Source organism: Melanotaenia boesemani, chromosome 20 (genome assembly GCF_017639745.1).
Source record: "Melanotaenia boesemani isolate fMelBoe1 chromosome 20, fMelBoe1.pri, whole genome shotgun sequence".
Lineage (NCBI taxonomy): Eukaryota > Metazoa > Chordata > Actinopteri > Atheriniformes > Melanotaeniidae > Melanotaenia > Melanotaenia boesemani.
Genome location: NC_055701.1, coordinates 2,593,641 through 2,616,156, shown reverse-complemented (window position 1 = coordinate 2,616,156; position 22,516 = coordinate 2,593,641). Strand labels below are relative to the sequence as shown.

At 43.1% G+C, this 22,516-nt stretch overlaps 1 protein-coding gene and 1 long non-coding RNA gene across 12 annotated transcripts in view; both read left to right on the top strand.

The window, feature by feature from the left end:
- Nucleotides 1-19,189, top strand: part of clmna (calmin a) — a 34,812-nt gene extending 15,623 nt beyond the window's left edge. The window contains exons 2-14 of one of the 2 annotated variants that reach the window (XM_041971887.1): nucleotides 7,887-7,948; nucleotides 9,842-9,937; nucleotides 10,039-10,122; nucleotides 10,248-10,340; nucleotides 10,483-10,679; nucleotides 10,750-10,943; nucleotides 11,416-11,498; nucleotides 13,635-15,279; nucleotides 15,376-15,578; nucleotides 15,908-16,065; nucleotides 16,547-16,637; nucleotides 16,723-16,775; nucleotides 17,072-19,189. In XM_041971887.1, coding sequence (XP_041827821.1) covers nucleotides 7,887-7,948; nucleotides 9,842-9,937; nucleotides 10,039-10,122; nucleotides 10,248-10,340; nucleotides 10,483-10,679; nucleotides 10,750-10,943; nucleotides 11,416-11,498; nucleotides 13,635-15,279; nucleotides 15,376-15,578; nucleotides 15,908-16,065; nucleotides 16,547-16,637; nucleotides 16,723-16,775; nucleotides 17,072-17,189 — 3,077 coding nt within the window. In that variant the 3' untranslated portion in view covers nucleotides 17,190-19,189. Of the gene's footprint in view, nucleotides 1-7,886; nucleotides 7,949-9,841; nucleotides 9,938-10,038; nucleotides 10,123-10,247; nucleotides 10,341-10,482; nucleotides 10,680-10,749; nucleotides 10,944-11,415; nucleotides 11,499-13,634; nucleotides 15,579-15,907; nucleotides 16,066-16,546; nucleotides 16,638-16,722; nucleotides 16,776-17,071 lie in introns of both variants that reach the window. The other variant, XM_041971886.1, reaches the window with a different exon arrangement.
- Nucleotides 19,190-19,559: 370 nt separating this feature from the next.
- On the top strand, nucleotides 19,560-21,826 carry LOC121631177. Of its 10 annotated transcripts, none has more exons than XR_006008693.1 (5): nucleotides 19,560-19,603; nucleotides 19,700-19,915; nucleotides 19,972-20,279; nucleotides 20,344-20,375; nucleotides 21,077-21,826. It is a non-coding gene; the product is annotated as an uncharacterized LOC121631177 (long non-coding RNA). The 10 variants fall into 10 exon arrangements; XR_006008691.1 differs by adding an exon at nucleotides 19,652-19,675 and having other exon boundaries at nucleotides 19,583-19,615; nucleotides 19,728-20,279; XR_006008692.1 differs by adding an exon at nucleotides 19,676-19,691 and having other exon boundaries at nucleotides 19,589-19,615; nucleotides 19,728-20,279.
- Nucleotides 21,827-22,516: the final 690 nt, after the last annotated feature.

The window sequence follows — 22,516 nt, the reverse complement described above, 5'->3', positions numbered from 1 at the left end:
AACATGTAACATAGCAACATGACTAGCTGGAAGCAGCAGTGCTAACATGTAACATAGCAACATGACTAGCAGGAAGCAGCAGTGCTAACATGTAACATAGCAACATGACTAGCAGGAAGCAGCAATACTAACATGTAACATAGCAACATGACTAACAGGAAGCAGCAGTGCTAACATGTAGCATAGCAACATGACTAGCAGGAAGCAGCAATGCTAACATGTAACATAGCAACATGACTAGCTGGAAGCAGCAGTGCTAACATGTAACATAGCAACATGACTAGCAGGAAGCAGCAGTGCTAACATGTAACATAGCAACATGACTAGCAGGAAGCAGCAATACTAACATGTAACATAGCAACATGACTAGCAGGAAGCAGCAATGCTAACATGTAACATAGCAACATGACTAGCAGGAAGCAGCAATGCTAACATGTAACATAGCAACATGACTAGCAGGAAGCAGCAATGCTAACATGTAGCATAGTAACATGACTAGCAGGAAGCAGCAATGCTAACATGTAGCATAGTAACATGACTAGCAGGAAGCAGCAATGCTAACATGTAGCATAGTAACATGACTAGCAGGAAGCAGCAATGCTAACATGTAGCATAGCAACATGACTAGCAGGAAGCAGCAATGCTAACATGTAACATAGTAACATGACTAGCAGGAAGCAGCAATGCTAACATGTAGCATAGCAACATGACTAGCAGGAAGCAGCAATGCTAACATGTAGCATAGCAACATGACTAGCAGGAAGCAGCAATGCTAACATGTAACATAGTAACATGACTAGCAGGAAGCAGCAATGCTAACATGTAGCATAGCAATATGACTAGCAGGAAGCAGCAATGCTAACATGTAGCATAGCAACATGACTAGCAGGAAGCAGCAATGCTAACATGTAGCATAGCAACATGACTAGCAGGAAGCAGCAATGCTAACATGTAGCATAGTAACATGACTAGCAGGAAGCAGCAATGCTAACATGTAGCATAGCAACATGACTAGCAGGAAGCAGCAATGCTAACATGTAGCATAGCAACATGACGGGAGAAACTCAGCTAAAAGACTCCACCAAGCATCGGCATCCAAACCAAACACAGTTCAAACCCCAGTAGTTCTATGGGAATGTAGAAACCATGAAAACATCTCTGTCCACTTTAGAGCTTCTGCTGATTTCTCCACACAAACAAGGAGTCACATGAAAGCAGAGACTCTGCTGGTTCCAGAGACGTCTGTCTCATCACGGTGGGACAGAAACTCTGGAGCTAGCAGCCAGAACCAGAAACCAGGTCTTACTGTTGCTGTTTGTGGTGAAAAGTTTGATTCCAGCTCTAAAAACTCTGCTAACATGTTCTCCTATGACTCTGCCTTTGTTTAACATGAACCATGAAGGTCCTGCTGGTTTCCATGGAGATGAAGGAGGTTTTATAGTGAAGGAGTCTCTTCCTATCATAGACTATCTTGGGCTTCACTTCTTTCTGGACCCTCATGGTGTTTCTAAGGTGAATGTGGGGCTGTCCCTGGATCCTCCTGACTCTGACCATTGATAGAGGTGTCCATCTTCATCATCATCATCATCGGCCGATGGCTTCCAGAGATATTTACCTGTGTAACACCTTTATTAAACACTTGGAAACCTGCTCACGTTCACTTTTTACCTTCTACTGTAGCACAGTTCCTCATCAGATATTACTTTACTCATTCCTAGGATTACTTTTCTCATTCCAAGGATTACTTTCCTCATTCCTAGAACTACTTTACTCATTTCTAGGATTACTCTAGTCATTAGAGAGAGATGACAGAAGCTGCTGGTCATCAAATGTCCATCATCTGTGAGTTCTAATTGGCAGATCAGGTTGCCATGGTGATGTTTAATGCTGCATCCTGGTCTAAGAATGAGGATTCACTCAGACTTTCCTGGACCTGTGCGTTTGTGTTGGTGCTGTTAAAATTAGTTTCCCCTCTGAAAATCCTGCTCTGTGTTTGTATCAAAGTTGGTTAGAAGGCTGCTGGGTGATGTTTTCATGAAAAATGAGAGCTGCATCATGTTCACTCAGTCCTGAATCTGTTGTTGTGAGTAAAGAAATGTTGGGTTCCTTGTGTGGCTCCTATGTCTTAGGTTGGTTGGAATGTCGCAGTGAGGAATTTTCATGTGACTAAATGCTTTTATCTGCTGATAGTGATGGACATGTGGACATTTTAAGAGTTTCCACAGACACTCAGTGATGGATGATGGTGGTTCATGACTCACTTGAGGCCATGCAGATGAAAGCAGAGCCTCTCTGTGAACTGAGCTGTTACATAAGTCCTGCAGCCCATGCAGCTGATGCAGCACCGCAGCGTTCAGGGATTCTCTGCTGGAGCTGCTTCATGAATATTTCAGCTCTGCCTGTGCTGTCACATCTGCCTCATATCCCCAGTCCTCACACACAGAAGAAGAGTCATTTCACAAAGTTTCTCAGAGAAAATCTACTGCTTATCAGTTTTCATTTCCTGAGTCTGTGTTCACAGTGGGTCTGAGTTGTGTGGGAGGAGAAGAAGAAGAAGTCGGCTTTGTGGTTTTTATTCAGCAGCAGGGAGGATAGAAGTCAGAGAAACAACCTCCTCAGTGAAACTCTGGAGAACAACCTGCTCTTCCTGCCATGCTGGGTGGGAAGCTGGAGGAAAAGGTCTGTAATCATGGAGGTCCGGCTCACACGTGGCTGAGTTCTGGCAGAGATACTCTGTAATCACCTGCAGTTACGGCTCAGCCTCTCAGATCAGATGGTTGCAATAAAACAGCAGTTTAGAAGAGATCAAACACACGAAGAGCTTTTTATTTTACAGATGCTTCTTACAGTCAGAGCTGCTCTATCACCCATGCTCTTTCATTTCCTTTAGAACATATACTATGATGAAACACTGAGTAAACGATTGTGGATGCATTGATCAGTCAGGAACCAGCTGACCTCACCTGTGTGAGACCTGATTACCACCGAGCTGTTGCCTCTGTGTATGTGCAGTGTTATCAACGCTGTTTGCATGACAAACAAATGAGACCAAGCTCTAAGTTTCAGACATGAAACATCATCATCACCTGAGCATCGGAGTGTAACACCCCTGTAATGTGAGATCATAAATCTGAATGTGACTGTTTATCAGGATGAAAACAGAAAAGGAGAACCAGTTCTACCTCTGTTCTAAGATCTTTAGAAGGAAAATTTAAGTTAATTTGATTTGATTTATGAGGAACCACATTAGTGGCATCAAAATGCTGCAGTTGTTTTTCCTGGTCTATTGCAACATATTCATAAATAACAATCATTTAAACAATAAATATCTTAAAAACTCAGATAATATCAACCACACACAACAAAGCAAAAGAAATACCTGCATGATGATCTGAATTATTATGAATCCAGGTGATACCTTGATGAACAGACATACATGCACACTTTTAGTAAATGCAGATTTACACATACACATACAAATATAAGATTCATTAATAATATAAAAAATAATAATAATAACACAATCAATACAATAAGTATGTAAGTCATTATAATTAATTGAACTATAGTCTGGGGGAATACTCTATTCTGATTGGCTGGGCGGTGTTCATTAAAAAATTATAATGGACACCTTTGAAAGAAGTTCCAGCCTTATTGCTGTAAATTATTGCGCTGACTAAACGGTAGTTGGTAACCGTGGCAACAAAAACTCAGACGCCAGGCTGCAGACGCGCCAGATCAGAGCAGCCTGCAGGTTTATTTAATGAAGTAGGAAAATATCTGTGGACTTTGACTGAAACAAAATGTCGCATCATCCTCTGGACACACAACAGAAGTTGTTTCTAGTTGAGAAGATCAGGACAATAGAAGGACATTTCATTTTAACATCAGTTAGCAAACACCACTTTAATTCACACGTGTGTTTCAGTATGTGGAGGTAAACTGTGGAATTCAGCGGCGCATTAAGATGTGATTTGGATTTGTTTTGTTCAGTTTTATGTTGGTTGTGCATAGCCATGTACAAAATAAATAAATACATTAAATGAATTAAATAAAACTTTTCATAGAGAATTTAAATAATTTTAGAGGATCAGAGAATAATATTTAATGCATCATCAAACCCCAAAAAGATTATTAATCATCCGACACTGTGCTTGTAACTGGGTCTGCGAAGCCCAAAGCCACCTCGATGACCGCTGCTCTGTGGGAATGTTAAAAGTGGAACAGATGTGACCCTGGAAACTCCCAGAACCAGCACATTTGGTCTGTCGCCATGTTTCTGCGTCCCACCTCTCTGGTTCTGTTAGTGGCTGCAGTTTGACTGTTTTTGGTGGAAACGGCTCTGATTTTACCTTTAGTCTCGTTCATTTCGTCCACTTTTCGTTCATCCATCCATCTGGGCTTGTTAGACGTCCTGGCTGCTGCACCAAGCCAGACCATGCCAGTCTGTCTGGGATCAGTCTGGATTAAATAAGGCTGCGCTGCGTTCATGGAACGACTTGAGGCTTATTTAGGAGAAGCAGCTAGTCTGAATCTGACTTTTCCAGGTACGTGTCTCTTTGTCGAGCGACTTTGGTGGATACCCTCCTGGTAATGTTGAAAATCTGAAGATAAAGAGATACTTGTGGAGCTACAGGACATCCTCATTAATTTATGACAGAACAATTATTAATTTCTCATACTTTATGGAATTATTAGTACAAAAAATGTGTAAAATAAAAAAAAAAATGGATAAATATTCAATTTAATCAGCTGGAATGGAAACAAAATTATACAAAATAAAGTTATATTTTGAAAAATACAGAAAAAATGAAAACATCATGACATCAATGATGTTTAGTTTATTTCCATATTAATTTTATTTTCTTCTTTTACATTAATTAATTCTTCTCTCATTCTTAGTAATTATACTTCATCAAATAAAAGCAGACGGAACATTTAGCAGCAGGCAGAGCAGGCGTCCACCATCAGAAGGTTGTTGGATAGATTCCCAGCAGGCTGAAGTCTATAAAAGTGGCGTTTACTGAATGTACAGACAGAAAATACACACTGATCACTGCCTGCCTGGAGACAAACCCCCCTCTGCAGCTGCTTCACCTGGCTCAGGTAAACTCAGGTGAACATGGAGGCAGCAGCGGGTCACTTCCTGTAAATGACCTCATTTGCATAAACAAACTGCAGGTTGTGTGTTTTCTCGACTCACCTGTCCTGCTCACGTCACCTGTGCAAAGAACGGACAGGCAAGCCATCTGTCCTCCACGTCTTCACACTGGGCCTGTTTTTATTTCTTCTTCTTTGGATCAGAATGAACTGGTTCTGGTTCCTTTAACACGGTCAGAAACTTTTGTCTGTACCACGTCCAGAACCAGAGGGTCCGCAGCCCCTGATCGAAGAAGTTCTCAGTTCTAGACCAGCAAAGAGCTTGTGCTGATCTGGAACTAGTGTACATGCTGAGAGGTGGTTCTTTGGCTGTCAAAACCCAAAGAACCAAATCTGAACCAGATCCAAACCGATGCTGAAACAGCTTCTGATCAAATATAACTCTGAGCTGACTCTTAAAGTAAAAAGTTCTGGACAAATCAAACAGATTAAAGCGCTTTAAAAAATGAATCTTTCTAATTCTGAGGGTTCAATCTTCATTCAGTTCAGGTTTTTATTGGCTCTGGTTCTGATCAGCATTAATGGGACATAACATCCAGGATAACATTAATGCTCATGGAGGGTGCTGCAAGCTGGGCCATAAGACTGAACCTAGCCCAGTTTTTCTTTCCAGAACCATGTTTATAGACCAGAACGTCTCATATGGAGCTTTTGAGACTGACAGACACAAAGAGTTATGTGAAGCACGGAGGTGGACGTGTGATGGTTTGGGCTGTTTTACTGCTTCAGGAACTGAACAGCTGTGAACTCTAAGAAAAAAAAACTCTGAAGATAACCAGAAGGTCAACAGTGAAAACTGAAATTCTTAAAAAGACAAAAAACAAAATAACAAAAAACAAACTGAAATTCAAGTGAGTGATAATAAAGTTCAGCACAAGAAAAGAAATCGACCATTCAATTCAGTTAAATTCAGTTCATTTAAATTATTTTAGTTAATTTCAGGTCATTTCAGTTTAATTCAGTTAACTTAATTTACATATATCTTCGCTGATTTAATTTAGTTGTGTTTGTTTTTAGTTCATGCGTCTGAAATTTAATTCATTTAATTCTTTTCGTTTTCTGTTTATTTTGTTTTCTGTGAGTCCATGACAAAGTCATCTCAAGGCACTTGAGACCTGTAGAGCGAAACACATGGAGGCTTAATGAACCACAGATTTAAAGATTCAAACACCACTAAGATGCTGGACTGAAACAGAGAGAACATGTGAGAAAACTTATAACTTTAGTTTAGTTTAAAAAAAGGCCAAAGCTTCTCAGTGCTTCCACAGTCCTGCTCCAGTCCTCGTTTCTTCATCTCTTACTTTGTTTTAACCCTCTAATCTGGTCTTGATCAATAGTTCTCCAGCTTTCTGAGGGTCTTTGAAGGGTTGTTTTTTTGGGTGGACATTTTTTACTTATCCCTGCTATCCTATTAGTTATCAAGAACTGGCTCAGACCGATTTGTCTGTAAATCCCTGAGATGACATAGTTGTGAAGCGGTGCTATACAAATGAAGCTAAATTGAATTCCCTTGAATTTCTTGTACCCAAGTCACTTAACTTTGACCCATGAATCATTCAGACATAAAAAGGCTCCTAACTCAAGGGATGAACCAGTTGTGTCGATAAATAACAGTTTAAATTGGATCTTTAGGCTCTTTGTTACAAATACGCATCATTTGTTCCCATGTCTTTAGTTTCATCTGTAAAACCAGCAAAGATCAGACAGTCTGACAGAAAACAGGATTTTAGCAGCAACAAGGTGATTCCCAGACAGCTGGTAGCTGGAAACCTGGCTCATCTCAGCATGGAGGCAGAAACTGGACACGTGGAGGACAGAAGAAGAATCAGGACTAAAATTATCTACAGCAGATCAACAGGATCTGAAATCCAAAAAAGACCTAAGCCAGGACCCGAGAGCAGCATCTGGACCTTCAGCTGATCCATCTACTGTTGGCTGAAGCCTCATCAGAAGCGGTCTCCATGGAAACGTGGCTGTCAGGCAGCCATTCTTAGGGAAGGGTCCCAGTCAGGGACAGACTCTCTGGCTTCTGCTCTTACAGGAAACGTGTAAAGGATGCTGAGAAGGTGGATGTTTTCCTGATTCCTGATCAGTGACGAGCTCTGTGTGTTTGACAGAAAGCTGGAAGCAGCTTTTGGCTCATGAGCATCTTCCTGATTTGATCTGTCATCTTTGTCATCTGGCCTCAGGCGCAGTCTCACACTCCTTCATCACCTCCTCCCTTTCTCCTCTTCCTCCACCCTGACAGATTCATGCATCACATCTCGCCTTTGCCTCCTGAATACAAGGCAGCATCAGCTTTATCTCAGGAAGTTCAGGCCTTCCACAGGCCACACAATCAATACCACAGCAGCTCTTATTACCCACCGAGTCGTCGTGGACATAAAAATGAAAAACAGCTGACTCTGCTGCCATGGTAACCCCTGCTGAGCTCCTCCCACCCTCTCCCTGGTTCACCTCAGGCTCGGGGTTACAGACATTAATGAGATAACAGGAAACTTGCTGCATCCTCTCCATCTATAAAACATCCCATTATTCTGATATGCAGCTTCTTTTACTCGCAAATGAAACAAAGTTTGTTTGGATTGCTCTGTTTTTGTTAAATCAGACTCTAAAATCTACCAGCCAAAGAAAATAAACCAGTAAGAGGCAAAACCAGATCTGTTTCCTCTGAACGAGCTTCAGTTTGTGCAGAATCATGTTCTCTCTTTGTTTCTGTGTTTTAGTGGAAAGAGAAGCGGTGCAGAAGAGGACCTTCACCCGATGGATGAACCTCCACCTGGAAAAGGTTTGTTCAGTCTTTGTCTCTGGGACTGTTAAGTCTGTGCTGCTGTGTTCAGCTAGATGGGACCAGTTTGGGCCCCACAGGGACCCCTCAATCCATAAAAACTCCTCATGCTATCACCATGGTGCCAAATCCCTTCATGCTGTAAGATGGACCACATGTAACTCTATACCTCATTTGTGTTTCATGGTTGGATCTGAGAGTATGCAAACTGTGTTTGTCTGCACCTGTACGCACAACAGGCGGAGAGTAGCTCACCTGAATGCTGGAAGACCGGCAGCACCAGAACGGTCTGTGATCTCAAACAGCTCATTTGTTCTTCATGTTGGATAACATCAGGTAAAAATGATGTAAACGTTGGGTTAACAATGGTAGGGTCAATGATCTGGTGTCAGAACCTGAGAACGGGAGGGTTTAGGGTTCTGTGTCAGTCAGGTGTTCAGTCTGAGATGAAAGTAGTGATTAAACAACCAATCGGTGCGCAGAGACTGAAACCAGGAAGTGTTGACCCAACCTAGAACAGTGAAGCAGGGATCTACTACAGGTGAGACCTGCTGCCGGCTCACCTGAGGACCGTATGCAGGCTCGGTCGGATCTTCGGGTTCAGTCTGAGCTCTGAGCTGAGTGACTGATTCTTTGTCTTCTCTCAGACAATAAGCCTATTTTCTGTCTCCGTCTGGCCTTGTGTCAAATCTCTGACCCACTAATTACACAATCAGACATTTGTTTTCAGTCTTCTTGGAAAGTTCCAGTCACCTCTGCCCCGCCTCCTGCAGCAACTGTCCTAACAGGTCCAAAGATGACTTGTTCTGATAAGACGACCAAACGTGGAAACACGTTTGTTGTTTACACACAGCAGGTATGATTTCTGCAGAACTCGGAGCTCCACCTCCTCCATCAGAACCACTGATTACTCTCTTGTTGTTTGTAAAGATACTTCCTGTGTTTGGAGGTGAGAGCTGCCTTCATCGGGTCTCCAGCTCAGGTCTCTGGTCTCCCTCTACAGTTTGTACATCTGAACTACAGTTTCCTGCTTTGTGTCATCAATCTGAGACTTCAGGAAGTTCTGTTCAGATGCAGCAGAGCAGAAACACAAAGGAAACCATCCAGCTGTTTGACTCTGAACATCAGGCTGATGCAGATGTTGGAGCAAAACAGGAAACACTCCAAAAGGCTGAGATGAGGATGAGGAGGAACATCTGGATGTTTCTTCCTCAGAGTGCTAACCTGCTGCTGGATTTGAAGTTGGATCATGTCTGAAGCAACAAAACAAAGACGCAACATGCGGAAACCATGAAGTCCATCTGAGTCTCCCACTGACTTAGAACAGAACCCCTTCCACTCAGAGATGGTCCAGACGCGCAGACTGGACCAACCTAGAGTAGAACCTAGGTCCTGGGTTCTTCTCAGTCGATCTCCTCACTCCGTGTTTGGTCTAACTGAAGGATGACAGGATGGTCAGAGGTTCTGCTGAACGTGATTCTAATCCAACACTTAACCAGAAGTTACCAGAAGTTTACCAGTTCTTCAGTAAACAAAGCTGAACCAGATTCAAACAAAACTGAGACTAACGTTCAGGGAGCTATCAACTGCTGTCATCACCATGGCAACAAGCAGAGGGTCTCAAACAGCTGATCAGTTTGTTTATTGTTTTGATGGTGAATTTTATACTAAACACTGAAACTCTGTCCTTCCTTCCTTCCTTCCTCCCTTCCTTCCATCTTCACTCCTTCCTCCTTAATGCCCCTCCCTTCCTTTCCTCCTTCCTTCTTTCCATTCCTCCTTTCCGATTCCCTCCCTTCATTCATTTCTTCATCCACCTCTCCTTCCTTCCTTCTTCTCTCTTCCTCTTTCCTTTCCTTCCTTCCTTCCTTCCTCCCTTCTCCCCTTCCTCAGTGTGACCCCCCCCTGCAGGTCGATGACCTTTTCCAGGACATCCAGGATGGACATGTCCTCATGTCTCTGCTGGAGGAACTCTCCGGCTGCAAACTGGTGAGACTGAACAAACCTTTCTTGGTGACATGTTGTTGTTGTTGTTGTTGTTGTTTGCGCAGCATCGTAACCTTTTCTTTGTCTCCTGGACGACCTCGCAGCTCCACGGCTTCAAGAAGTCGTCTCATCGTATTTTCAGACTCAACAACATCGCGAAGGTCCTGTCTTTCCTGGAGGAGAGAAACGTGAGTTAAACAGTCCGCTGCTGTTCGGATGATGGATGTCCGGACCATCAGAACATCCCGATAGTCCAGACCAACCTGACAGAGTGTGTGTGTGTGTGTATATGTGTGTGTGTGTCTGTCTTCAGGTAAAGCTGGTCAGTATTGATGCAGCTGATGTTGCCGATGGAAACTCCTCCATCATCCTCGGACTCATTTGGAACATCATCCTCTTCTTCCAGGTAAAGTCAGACAAACCTGAAGACCTGACAGGTCTGAGCGGTTCCGTTCAGACCTGTCATCCGAACGGAACCGCTCACTTCTGGGTCAGGTCTGATGCTCAACAGGACTGATGGGAAAACAAAACTCTTCTTTTCCACCCAGATTAAAGAACTGACTGGAAACATCCGGAGCCAGTTCCCGTCTTCCTCTAGCCTGTCATCCATCCCGACCAGCTCCGACTCTGATGCGTCCTGCAGCAGCACGCCGTCTGAGGAGAGACCGTCTGCAGCCGCCGCCATGAAGGAGAACAGCAGGGCCATCAAGAAACTGCTGCAGTGGATCCAGAAGAGAACTCGGAGGTGAGCTTCTGAAGTGAAAATGCTGATTTGGGAGTGGGAACAGTTCTGACCTCCTCTCCTCCTCCTGCAGGTACAGCGTGACTGTCCAGGACTTCGGGAAGAGCTGGACCAGCGGATTGGCCTTCCTGGCTGTCATCAAGTCCATCGACTCCAGTCTGGTGGACATGAGGAAGGCTCTGCTGAGGAGTCCCAGAGAGAATCTGGAGGACGCCTTCCGCATCGCTCACTACAGTCTGGGAATACCACGGCTGCTGGAGCCTGAGGGTAACAACACAGTTCTGGTTCCTCTAACCTGCCGGTACCGCTGTTCTGATGAGCTGTTTTAACAGCAACCAGACCAGACCAGGACCAGAACTTGTTCCCATCTGAGTTTAAATCTTTATAAGATGAAGATGAGGTAGTTCTTTTTCTCCAAAGCAGAACAAATGTAGGGAGGACCAATCAGGAGATCAGCCAGTCATCACAGGGTAGGTTAGAGTGAGGAAGAGGAGGAGCTGGGTCAGGGAACAGGAAGTGGCATGAAGTTGATGGTTAGGTGTGCAGAATCAGAACCTGACTCACAGCTGGGATGTCACGATTATGTAATGTCACCATTGATAGCAGTTTTAAACACCACGATTAATTGGGTGTAAAAATCCGTCAATGGGGTCATTATTTCTTTGACAATAATCGTACCAAGAAAATCTGTCATGGTGGTATCTCTACTCACAGCTGAACCGCTCTGTTTTCCATGCAGATGTGGCCGTTAACGTCCCGGACGAGCAGTCCATCATCATGTATGTGTCCCAGTTCCTGGAGCACTTCCCTGGGATTGAGGAGGTAGGCTGGAACGCTGTGGGACTGGGTGTAAACAGATCTGTGTTGATATTTGTATGTTTGTTTATTTAGTTTATTGAACAGGGACCATGTACAGCGGCATTGATCACAAAGTAAAATATGTGTTGTTCCAGATTGTAGCTCTCTGGGCTAATTTCCAAAACACACACAGCACACAGATACATTACACATAAAAATACAAAGCACGTATAAAGACATCAGTAAAAAAGTACATTAACAAACAGTAAAATAGTATATATGTATATATATATATATATATATATGTATGTGTGTTTGTGTGTGTGTATAGACAGTGCTGGTCAATAATTAAAATTTTTAATCGTGATTAATTCATTGAAATGTTGTGATTAATCGCAATTAATCACATTGTTACGTGCAAAATGTCTTTTTCCTCTAAAAGAAGGCCTACTGCTGTATGAAGAAAATGTAGTAAATTTTGGTTTACAAGCACTAAATCAGGGGTGTTCAATTTGTGGCTGACAGGGAATTTTGTTGCACTTTTTCAGTGTTTTTTACATGGAATAATTGGATTAAATTTCACAACATAATGAAGCTAAAAGTACCAGTAATATTTTCTTTTTTATCATTTTTTTTATCATTAGCTTGGAAACTATCTACATCCCATAGAAGAAAGTCTGTTTATCCTCTTTTTGCAAATGCTTCTTGTTTTTCTTTATTTTAAAACCTGAAAATAGAAATAAAAATGTGGTTCTAAAGTAGATATTTATCAAACATTATAATTTGTCTTTTTTCTAAAAGTCTGGTAACATCTGCGTCTCTGAAGGAGTTTTATTTAGCTGGCTGAGGGAAAAATGGCTCTTTGGATTGGAAAGGCTGCAGACCCCTGCACTAAACACATAAACAGGTTTAGCAGCAGTTTTCTCTTTAAACACCAACAGTTAAAATATTTCTTCATATATAAAACCACATATTTATGAGAAAGAAGGATGAAATGTTCAGGATTTACTAACTAAAAGGTAAAAAGTCAGCAGGATGGATTTAAAGCTGTGAAGCTGCTTCCTTCTAAACACAGAAGGAACAATATGTGATGAATATCAGCATCAGGTGAACAGACAGAAAGCAGGATGAGAATCTCACAGCTTCTAGATGGTGAGGAGAGAGAAATATTCACAATATGCACAATAACTTCCATCCATGCAGCTTCACTGCTTCATTATCCACATTTCTGGATATAAATTGTCTAAACTTTCATTCTTAGCTTGACTGTTTAGCTTCACCTCTGCACCTGCAGCCTCCACTACCGGGAGTTAAGGGGTTAACATCTGGTTTCCGGGTGTAGCGTCAGGTCTGTAGATGTAACTATAAACATGTGTGGTATCCACAGAAAGTCCAGAATCTCAGCTACCAGCTCAGTAAAACCATTTCTATCACCAACACACACAGTTAAGACAACAATAATTAAAAGACCAGGTACACAAAGTCTGAAATCACATGTAAACACAGATGATGTTTCCCCATGAACACGAACAAACGACTCCTCTACTGAAAGCTCACATCTCACAGATTCCACAGCTGGAAGTTTCATCTCGCTACGACCAAGATTCACCGAACCAGAGGCAGAAGAAGACCCGATTTATGCTTCACGCTTGTAAAACATAGTCAGAAAGTGTCTCACCTTTGCTGTCTTGCCTCAAAACTTCTATCTACCAGGATAAAACTGCAGTTAAAAAAAACAAACAAACAAAAAACAAACTACATTTGTCGTTGTCCTTTGGGAGCAGTTTTCCGTCCAAAAATCACAATTTTCTACCATCTGCAAGGGTTTAGATGGACAAAGAGAAATGTTGGTTCTTTATCTATTTTCTTAAGTTCCAGACAGAAAACATCTCTTCATGTTAATAAAGCCGCTCTCTCCTGATTACATCAAACGCACCACTGCAGCAGGACCAGACATGGAGGAAGAGGCCTGGATGCAGCCTCTGTATGAGGTTCCTCTGGTTCAGAGCCAGTAGCAAGAAGTTTGGGGAAAAAAAGACAAAATTCTGCATCAATGTGCAATAAAAATATTAACCCCGTTAATTAATGAATGCGTTAACTAGATAATGAGTGCATTTACGTGCCCAGCCCTAATATATATATGACTGTGTCTCTCTGCAGCCGGAGGAGTCCTTCCAGCTGATTGAGCGGAGCGTCTCCATGGGCCGACTCAACTTTCATGACGGTGACTTGGACCGTGCCCGGAACGGGGCTCCCCGCGGCCGGGTGAGGGGGCGGGCCTTGATGTTCCAGAAGGACCAACCGCCTCCTAAGATCCTTATCTCCTCCATGTCAGAGGACCGGAGCATCCTGTCACCACGTCTACGGGTGGCCACCACTCGCTCCTGGTCTAGCGAGGACTTCCTAGCTGATTCCCCCAACATTGAACACGTCTCCAGTATCCATGGAAACCCCCAAATTCCGGACTCAGCCTGTGATTCCCCTCAGCAGGCGTTTGCTCGCTCACCCGAGTCTGGAAACACTGAGTCATTGATCTGTGACTCGGCCATCAACTCGCCGGACTCATGGGTGGAAAGTGAGATGACTCTCGACACTCGCAGTGATGGGTCTTTGTGGGACACCAGAGCAGATCTGTACCGGGCCACACCGGTGGAGGTCACCACCCTCGATGAAGGATTCATGTCGTCCCTGGAGGAAAGAGTTCCTGACGAGTCCATTAGTGGTTCCTACATGGAGGAAGAGATGTCCTCACTGGACAAGAACCAGGAGGAACCATTGAAAGAGAAGGACACACACCTGCAGAACCAAAACCAGGACCAGGTACCAGACCAGACACTGGATCTGAGAGAAACAGACTCTGAAACGATGGAAGGAGATCCAATTCAACAAGACAGAGTGCCAACAGAACCTGCTCTGACACTCTGTAAGGCAGAAGGTTGGACCAGAACCAGTACTGAAGACATGGATCCTGATCAGGTAAATCATATCCAGCTGGTCCTCTCCCCCGTGGCAGAGATCTTTCACAGAGAGGAACCCGACGGAGAAGAACCGGATGGAGCAAAAACCTATCGGACTGGGAGTCAGTCTGAGCCTGGACCTCCTCAAGATGGAAGAACCGGGTCAGAACTTTTAGAGGAAGGAGATAAACGAGGTGATGAAGGAACCAGAAGTTTCAAGGACCATGTCTTAGATTCAGCCAAACATAAACCAGGACCACAGTCCAGTCTCAACATTCCTCTGATCTCCATCTCGACTGAGCCTGACGACCAGAACCAGGAGTCTGGTGGAGAGGATAAAGGTCTCAGCAGTTCAGATGGACAGAACCAAATCTGCAGGGAAGGTGATGACAGGGTCAGATCTGAGGAAATTTCCTGTCCGATATCAGAGAACACAGAACCAGAACCTTCAGAACTGGTGAGAGGCACAGAGACCCATCATGTGGACGAGACTGATAAACACGACGGCAGCTACTGGACCCACTCCACAGGAGCCAGACACGAGACCGGTTCTGGCCACGACGGTTCTCAGACAGAAAGTGATGTCACAGCTCCACCTACTTCCAAGGCTGAAACTTCTGACCAGGACCAAGGTCCAAACCATAAATCTGACCGACATCAGGACCAACCCACTGATGCCTTGCATCACAGTGAGACTGAAAACACCCATCAGAACCTTCTGGATCCAGTCGACTCCCAGCAGAACCTTCTGGGTCCAGATGACACCCAGCAGAACCTTCTGGATCCATTTGACACCCAGCAGAACCTTCTGGATCCAGATGACACCCAACAGAATCTGCTGGATCCAGGTATTTTAAAGCCGAATGGTCAGATAGTGACCTCAGGTTCGGAACCTGTCAGCATGGACCTGTTTTACTTGGACTTTGATCAAAGTTCTCCCTCAGAGGACCTGGTTGGTGACCCGGTAGAACCCATGGATCTGTTCTACCCTGATAAAGAGGAGCTGGGCTTTCCAGAACCCCCTGACACTGACATGCAGAGGTGGCCTTCTGTTCTGAGCGTCTCTGCTCTCCAGCCAGCGCCGGTCTCAGATGCTGACCCGGAGGACCACAGACCGGACCTGATGAAGGATCAGGAGGATGTGAAGGTAAAAGTTCTGGTCTTTTTTGGGTTGGGTTTTCTCTGTTAGTCTGATGTCCATGTGAGGATGGTTCTGAATCTGGATGTGACAGACTGAAAGAGAACTCAGGTTTCTCAGAGTGTTTGAGAGGAACAAAGAACAAATTCCTATTATTTCTATTCTGTTATCTATTTTACCTCTACTTGCCTCCTGTCTGAAATTACACAATCAAAATAAATTAAGTATATCTTCACATCTTCCAGGGCTGTATGTATAATCTTGGTCTCGATCATCATTTTGGGGTTGAAGTGTGCTGATTGGATGTTGTTGTCTGACTCCTCCTCTTCCTTTTTCAGGTGATCTGTCAGACCAGTGAGGAGTCCTCTGACCCTTCTGCATCCCTGGAGCAGTGCATGCTGTGTGGGGTGACGATCGGGGGGCTGCAGGGTGGAGATGTTCCAGCAGACGGTGGAGATCTCAGAGACTCTGATGGAGAAGGAATGGAGTCGGTGAGGTAGGTCTTCTATTCTGGTTCTCTGAGAAACAGTCCAGTCCCAGGGGACGGTAGCAAGCCAGACCACTGTGACCCAGCTGCTCAGAGATGTCCATACATTTCCTGATCTCAGCTTTTAGTGGAGGCTGAAGGATGAGGATTACACACATTAATGTCCTCAGATAATTATTACATCACAGCTCAGTTCATGTTGGAATTAAATCCATGATCCTTCAGACTTCCTGACATCAGAGCTGGGTTCTCTTAGTGGATGTCCTGTGATCTTCTCCATGTGTCATGGGTCATAAACAGTTGGATGAATTCACACAGAGGCAATAAAACTAGACTGAACCGGGTCTCCTGGCACAGATCTGAGTTGCTGAAGGTTTCACTGGGAGTTTGCCAACAGTCTCCTGCTCTAGTGCGCCACCTGGTGGATGGTTTCAGTAAAACCTAAAAATATTCATATCATGACATGGTCCGTCTTCGGCTGTCTTGTCAGGAGGGACGCAGGAAGTTCCAGCAGACCAGAAGTAATCCAGATCCCCCCGGTTCTCCGGCACAGGAAGGGGGCTCACCTCACTGAATCCACGGTGGGTTCGACGCTCCACTTCATGTTGTGTGTGCTTGATGCAGCGATGCTTTGTAATAACTGTGTGTGTTTGCTTAAACCCTCAGACCCATCAGAGAGCTGCACCCAGAAGAGCTCACAATGAGGACTCTGACTTCTGGTAAGAACCTGGACCTGGTAGACTAGATAAGGTCTGTCAGACTGAACAGAGAAAAACTGATGATGATGATGATGATGATGATGATGATGGCTTCATGTCCTGAATGCCGATGGGACATCAGGTGTCAGTGTCTGCACCATCCAAGAGTTACATCATTGCTAGTTATTCAAAGTCCTGGTTAGTCAAAGACCTGAAGACTTTTTAAATAGCCACACAGAGACGCTAACAGAGACAAGGACCAAAAGGTTTACTGGTTAAAGTCCAGCTGGAACTGACGGACCCGTCTGTGTTTGCAGGGAGAACCCGGAGCTGTATCTGCTGCTGCTGCTGTGGCTGCTGCTTTATTCCTTCTGGCTGCTGCCACAGATGGACCTGAAGACACTGCCGAGCCTGCTGCTGAACCTGGACCGCTGAACCCGGACCCCTAAACCCGGACTGCTGAACACACACCCACACACAGGTCAACTGCCACCGTCCTCTGCACCACTCTGGCTGCACTCTAAGACTAAATGAAGGATTTTAACGTTTGTTTCTAACTCAGAGTGTTTGGTTTTTCTTTTTCTTTGTGAGAATTGTGGTGATATTTTTTTTTTTTTCCCAGCTGATGTGTAAAAATGGAGTGGAAAAAATGTAATTTACAAAGTTTGAATATTCTGTAGAGCTTCTGGACTAAAGTTGCTGCTGTAAATATTAGAAATGATGATTTCTGAAGAATCTATCTGCAGCTCTCTGAGGAAAGCTAAAATTATTAAAATTAAGTTGTAATTTTACAGGAAAAAGTCAACATTTATCTATGATGGCACCAGTGAGGAGTTCAGGGTGCCTAGATAAAAACATTGTCACGTTTAATCAAATGCTGTATAACATGAATTAATTTTGTTTTTCCTTACACATACAACAGCTGGAAATATCCTGTGAGAATATAAACAGGACCATGTTCGGTTTTTTTCTTTCTTCAGTCACTGCTACCTGAATCTCGGCTGCACATGAGGTTAAAAAATCTGGCAGGGTTCGCAAACATTCAAACACATCTGGAAACGTTTAAGTTTGTCTGATCAGAACCGTACGGGACAGCATCTCCGTCCAGAATCACCACAAACACAAAGTTCTGGATCGGTCTACAGGACAGCAAACATCAGCGTTACGGCCCATTTAAGCTCAACGCACTGTGGACAGTTTCCTCCGTCTTCTGCATCGGTTACGAGCGTAATTTGGTCCGTTTATAGGGAGCTTGATGCAGAAAACGGAGCAATACCACCGGAAATCGTGGGGGCAGTGTTGAGCAGAATAACTGCCGTGTGACCAGTAAAAGAAACAAACCAGAGAAGAAGAAGAGGATCAGGAAGGGGAAAAAAAGCAGAAAGAATTGAAGACAAGCACAACTGTATAAATTACCTAAGTTTTTGAAGAAAGACTATATGCGAATGTTAATGGCTTGTTGGGCGGTTGGAAACAACTTCATAGCGACGCGTTACCGCTGCTAAACGGTGTCTGAACCTGACGTTGCATCGCAAGTGTTTGCAATGTGTCTAAACTTTGCAATTCAACATAGACCATTTATGCTCCCTTTTCATATGAAAAGAGTTGTTTTCTGTTTCATATGTCCCTGCCCTCATACTTCCATGCATTTTTGTTGGCATGGTTGTTAATAATTCACTACAGGGCAGTGCTGAGTTCAGAGTTCACCTCCGACTTTTAACATCAGTTTCAAACAATAGCAAACAGGACGAGATCGTGATAATGTTCATTCTCGGAAAGAGACATACAAGGAGGGAGGTAGCGCAGTAGACCGCGGTGGCCTGTACTCATCAGCTATACTGCTCAATACTGTCCCCATGATTTATGATGTGTCCACATGAGCCCTGGAAATTAACCAAATTACTCCCATCATGGATTCAGAAGACGGACTCAAGGCTCTGTATCCGTTTTTATTGTAGAGCATAAATGTGCCTTTACTCGAACAAACCTATACTTTTACATCAGGCATTCCCCTCCCTGCCAGACATGGCGCTGTGTCAAGAATTAATGTGTCTTTTGCCACATAACAGCAAAACCTCAAATCCTATCAGTCATGGGTTTAGAGTTCAGTATTCACGCCTCCCCAAGCGAACGAGCAAATGAACTGGAATAATCTGTAATTCAATCTGCAAATTAAATGAAGAGTTGTATAATTTGATGTTGCAGCTTCAGTCCAGCATTTTTACCAATGTACTGATAAATCAGGACTTAAGAGTTATAATGATGCCATATTTTGTGACTCGGACAGAAAATTCATTTGCAGGCGACTTCCTGTGTAAATCAGCATCTTTATTCCATCTGAGAGCAGGATTTCCTCTCCTCAGGTTTAGATCCTGTAATATGAAGTAGGTCTCAGTTCACATCCTTTTAGACATCGTCTGACTCTTCATCAGCACCCTGTGTGTCAATGATCCTGATTGGTTCTGACTCAGAAAGTCTCTGCACATGGATAGAGAACAGAACCAGACTGATGTTTTAAATGAATGTGGTTTTTACTGTTGGAACAGGAAGAAGAATCCTGCTCTCCGTCTAAACGAAAGTGTTCTTGTAACATTTTTCTGCCTGCACAGCTAATAACAGATTCAGATAATAAGAGAATTCAGCTGTTTGGAGCAGAACTGGAACTTTCTGACCCTCACGGTCAGGTCCCAACTGGAATCTGCTGCAAACAGAACACGCTGCCAAAGATCAAGATGGAGGAGCTGATTTAGAAACTCACCAGCAGCCATAAAGACACTGGTTTTAACTAGGTGAATGTTTGAACAGATAGACAGGTAACCAGGACAACAGTTGAACAGATGAACAGATGAGTCGTTGAACAGGTGAATAGATAATCGGGTGAATAGATTGTTTAACAGGTGAATAGATGAGTTGTTGAACAGGTAAATAGATGATCAGGTGAACAGATCGTTGAACGGGTGAATAGATGATCAGGTGAACAGATGAGTCGTTAAACAGGTAAATAGATGATCAGGTGAACAGATGAGTCGTTAAACAGGTAAACAGATGATCAGGTGAACAGATGAATCATTGAACAGTTGAGCAGGTGAATCGTTGAACAGATGAATAGAAAATCAGGTGTGTAGATTGTTTAACAGGTGAACAGATGAGTTGTTGAACAGGTAAATAGATGATCAGGTGAACAGATGAGTCGTTAAACAGGTAAATAGATGATCAGGTGAACAGATGAATCATTGAACAGTTGAGCAGGTGAATCGTTGAACAGATGAATAGAAAATCAGGTGTGTAGATTGTTTAACAGGTGAACAGATGAGTTGTTGAACAGGTAAATAGATGATCAGGTGAACAGATGAGTCGTTGAACAGGTAAATAGATGATCAGGTGAACAGATGAGTTGTTGAACAGGTAAATAGATGATCAGGTGAACAGATGAGTCGTTGAACAGGTGAATAGATGATCAGGTGAACAGATGAGTCGTTGAACGGGTGAATAGATTATCAGGTGAACAGATGAGTCGTTAAACAGGTAAATAGATGATCAGGTGATCAGGTGAACAGATGAGTCGTTAAACAGGTAAATAGATGATCAGGTGAACAGATGAATCATTGAACAGTTGAGCAGGTGAATCGTTGAACAGATAAATAGAAAATCAGGTGTATAGATTGTTTAACAGGTGAACAGGTGGATGAACACTGAACACTTTAAATGATGTTCTTTTATCTACAGATTCTGGTTTTATTAGATTTAACGTCTGCTTTTGACTCGGTGGATCTTAGCATTTAAATAACACGCTTGGAGCATTGGTTGGCATTCAGCGTTCTGCCTTGGAATGGTTTGGGTCGTAACTGTCCGAGAGGAGTTTGTGTTAAACTGGACTATTTCCAGTCAGTCATGTGGGGTCCCCCAGGGGTCCATCCTTGGGCCAGTGCTCTTTTCATTGTACCTCCTTCCCCTGGAGTCAGTTCTTAGGAAGCGGAAGTGTGATTTCTATCTCTATGCTGATGACAGTCAAGTCTATGTGCCTCTTAAAGGTAAGGACTCCTATTCCCTAAAATCACTATTAGTCTGTCTTGATGAAGTAAAAGCCAGATGGCTTTAAGCTTTCTCCATTTTATCGAAGAGAAGACAGAATTTATGGTTTTTAGTCCTGGTGCCAGTGGCTCCTCTCCTGTTGACTAGGGCCCTCTGATACAATACTCTAAACCTGCTGTCACCAATCTGGGTGTCATTATGGACCGGGATTTTAATCTAGACAAATAGATCAGTTGTACAGATGAACCTGGCGAATTATTAAACAGGTGAATCGGTGAACAGATGAACAGATTGAACAGGTGAATTGTTGAACAGGTGTGGTGGATTCCCTGTCTTGCAACTCTCTGTGTTTCTAGTTTTTGTGGATTTTCTAAGTTTTCTGATGAAGACATTTTTAATGTGAATTAATCTGTAGTAATCTTCTGATCATTTTTTAATGATGTGTGTGATGAAGCACTATTGCTCATCGTCATCACCCCACTCCATCGCCCACTGATAGCGTCACATAGGACGTTCTGTCCAGCTGCTCGTCTTCATCACATCACATCTACACACGTTGAACATCAGCCACAACATTAAAACCACTAAGAGGCGAATCATCGGGTAACACTGCTAGGTCTCCTCCACTTCTGACCATCAACCCCCACCTGGAGCAGGCCAAACACACTCCTGGCGCTGCTGCTCAGGTACCTGACCTGGTTATATGCCCACTTCCGAGTCCACTCCACAGTGTCCCAGTACTACCACAGACCACCATCACCTGCGGTATCCATGCCAACAAGTCAGCATCACATTAAGAAGGTGGTTTTAATGTTTTGGTTGTTTCTTTACTGAAAAGAAATGTAAAATTTTGTAACAAACTTTAAAACACCAGAAATTCTGCTTTCAAATTCTGTTAAAAGTTCACAAGTTCTGTCTCCAGACGTAAAACCACTTTTTATTCTGCACGAAAAATGGCCAGTATGAAGAATTCTATCTTGTATATATTATATGACATTATTATACTGTAAATAATCATTAAAGTGTTCTTATTATGCAAATTTTCAGTGTAATGCTTTGATTTTTTTTCCATTTTTTAATATTAAAACACAAAATCTTCTGCTGCTCCTTTAATGTTAAACAGAAACTGCGTTCGATCGAGCTGGTAAAAACTCATTTTGAGCTGCTGTTGACTAAAAGAATCTGTTTAGGTAAAAACTTATTTCCATTTAATTTAATCAGTTTTAAAAGTGACACATTTAACATTATCCAGTCTCAGTTCCAAAAAAGTTGAGACGCTGCGTAATATGTGAATTTAACATTAAGACAGATTCAGACTATTTTAAATGAGCTTTGTTTCAGAGAAGATGGTGTTTCTGAAATGTTTTCACTCGCGACTTCTTTGAAAGTGATAGAACTTTAATCTGCATTTGTGAATTGCCTTGTCCCATGTACACAGAGATTCCTCCTGATTCTATGAATCTGTAGATGATATTACACACTGTAGATGGTGGAACCTTTAAAGTCTGAGGAACATTTTATTGAACTTCTACAACTTTGAGCCAGTTTGTTTCATATTGGTGAACCTCTGTCCATATATTATCTGAAAGAGTCTGACTCTCTGAAATGCTCATTTTATACTCATATTCCTGACTGGGTATAAAACCTAATTAATTATCAAACATTCCTCTAGCTTTTACTTGTCCAGCCTTTTTTTTTTTTTGCTCCTGTTCCAACTCTTTACAGATGTG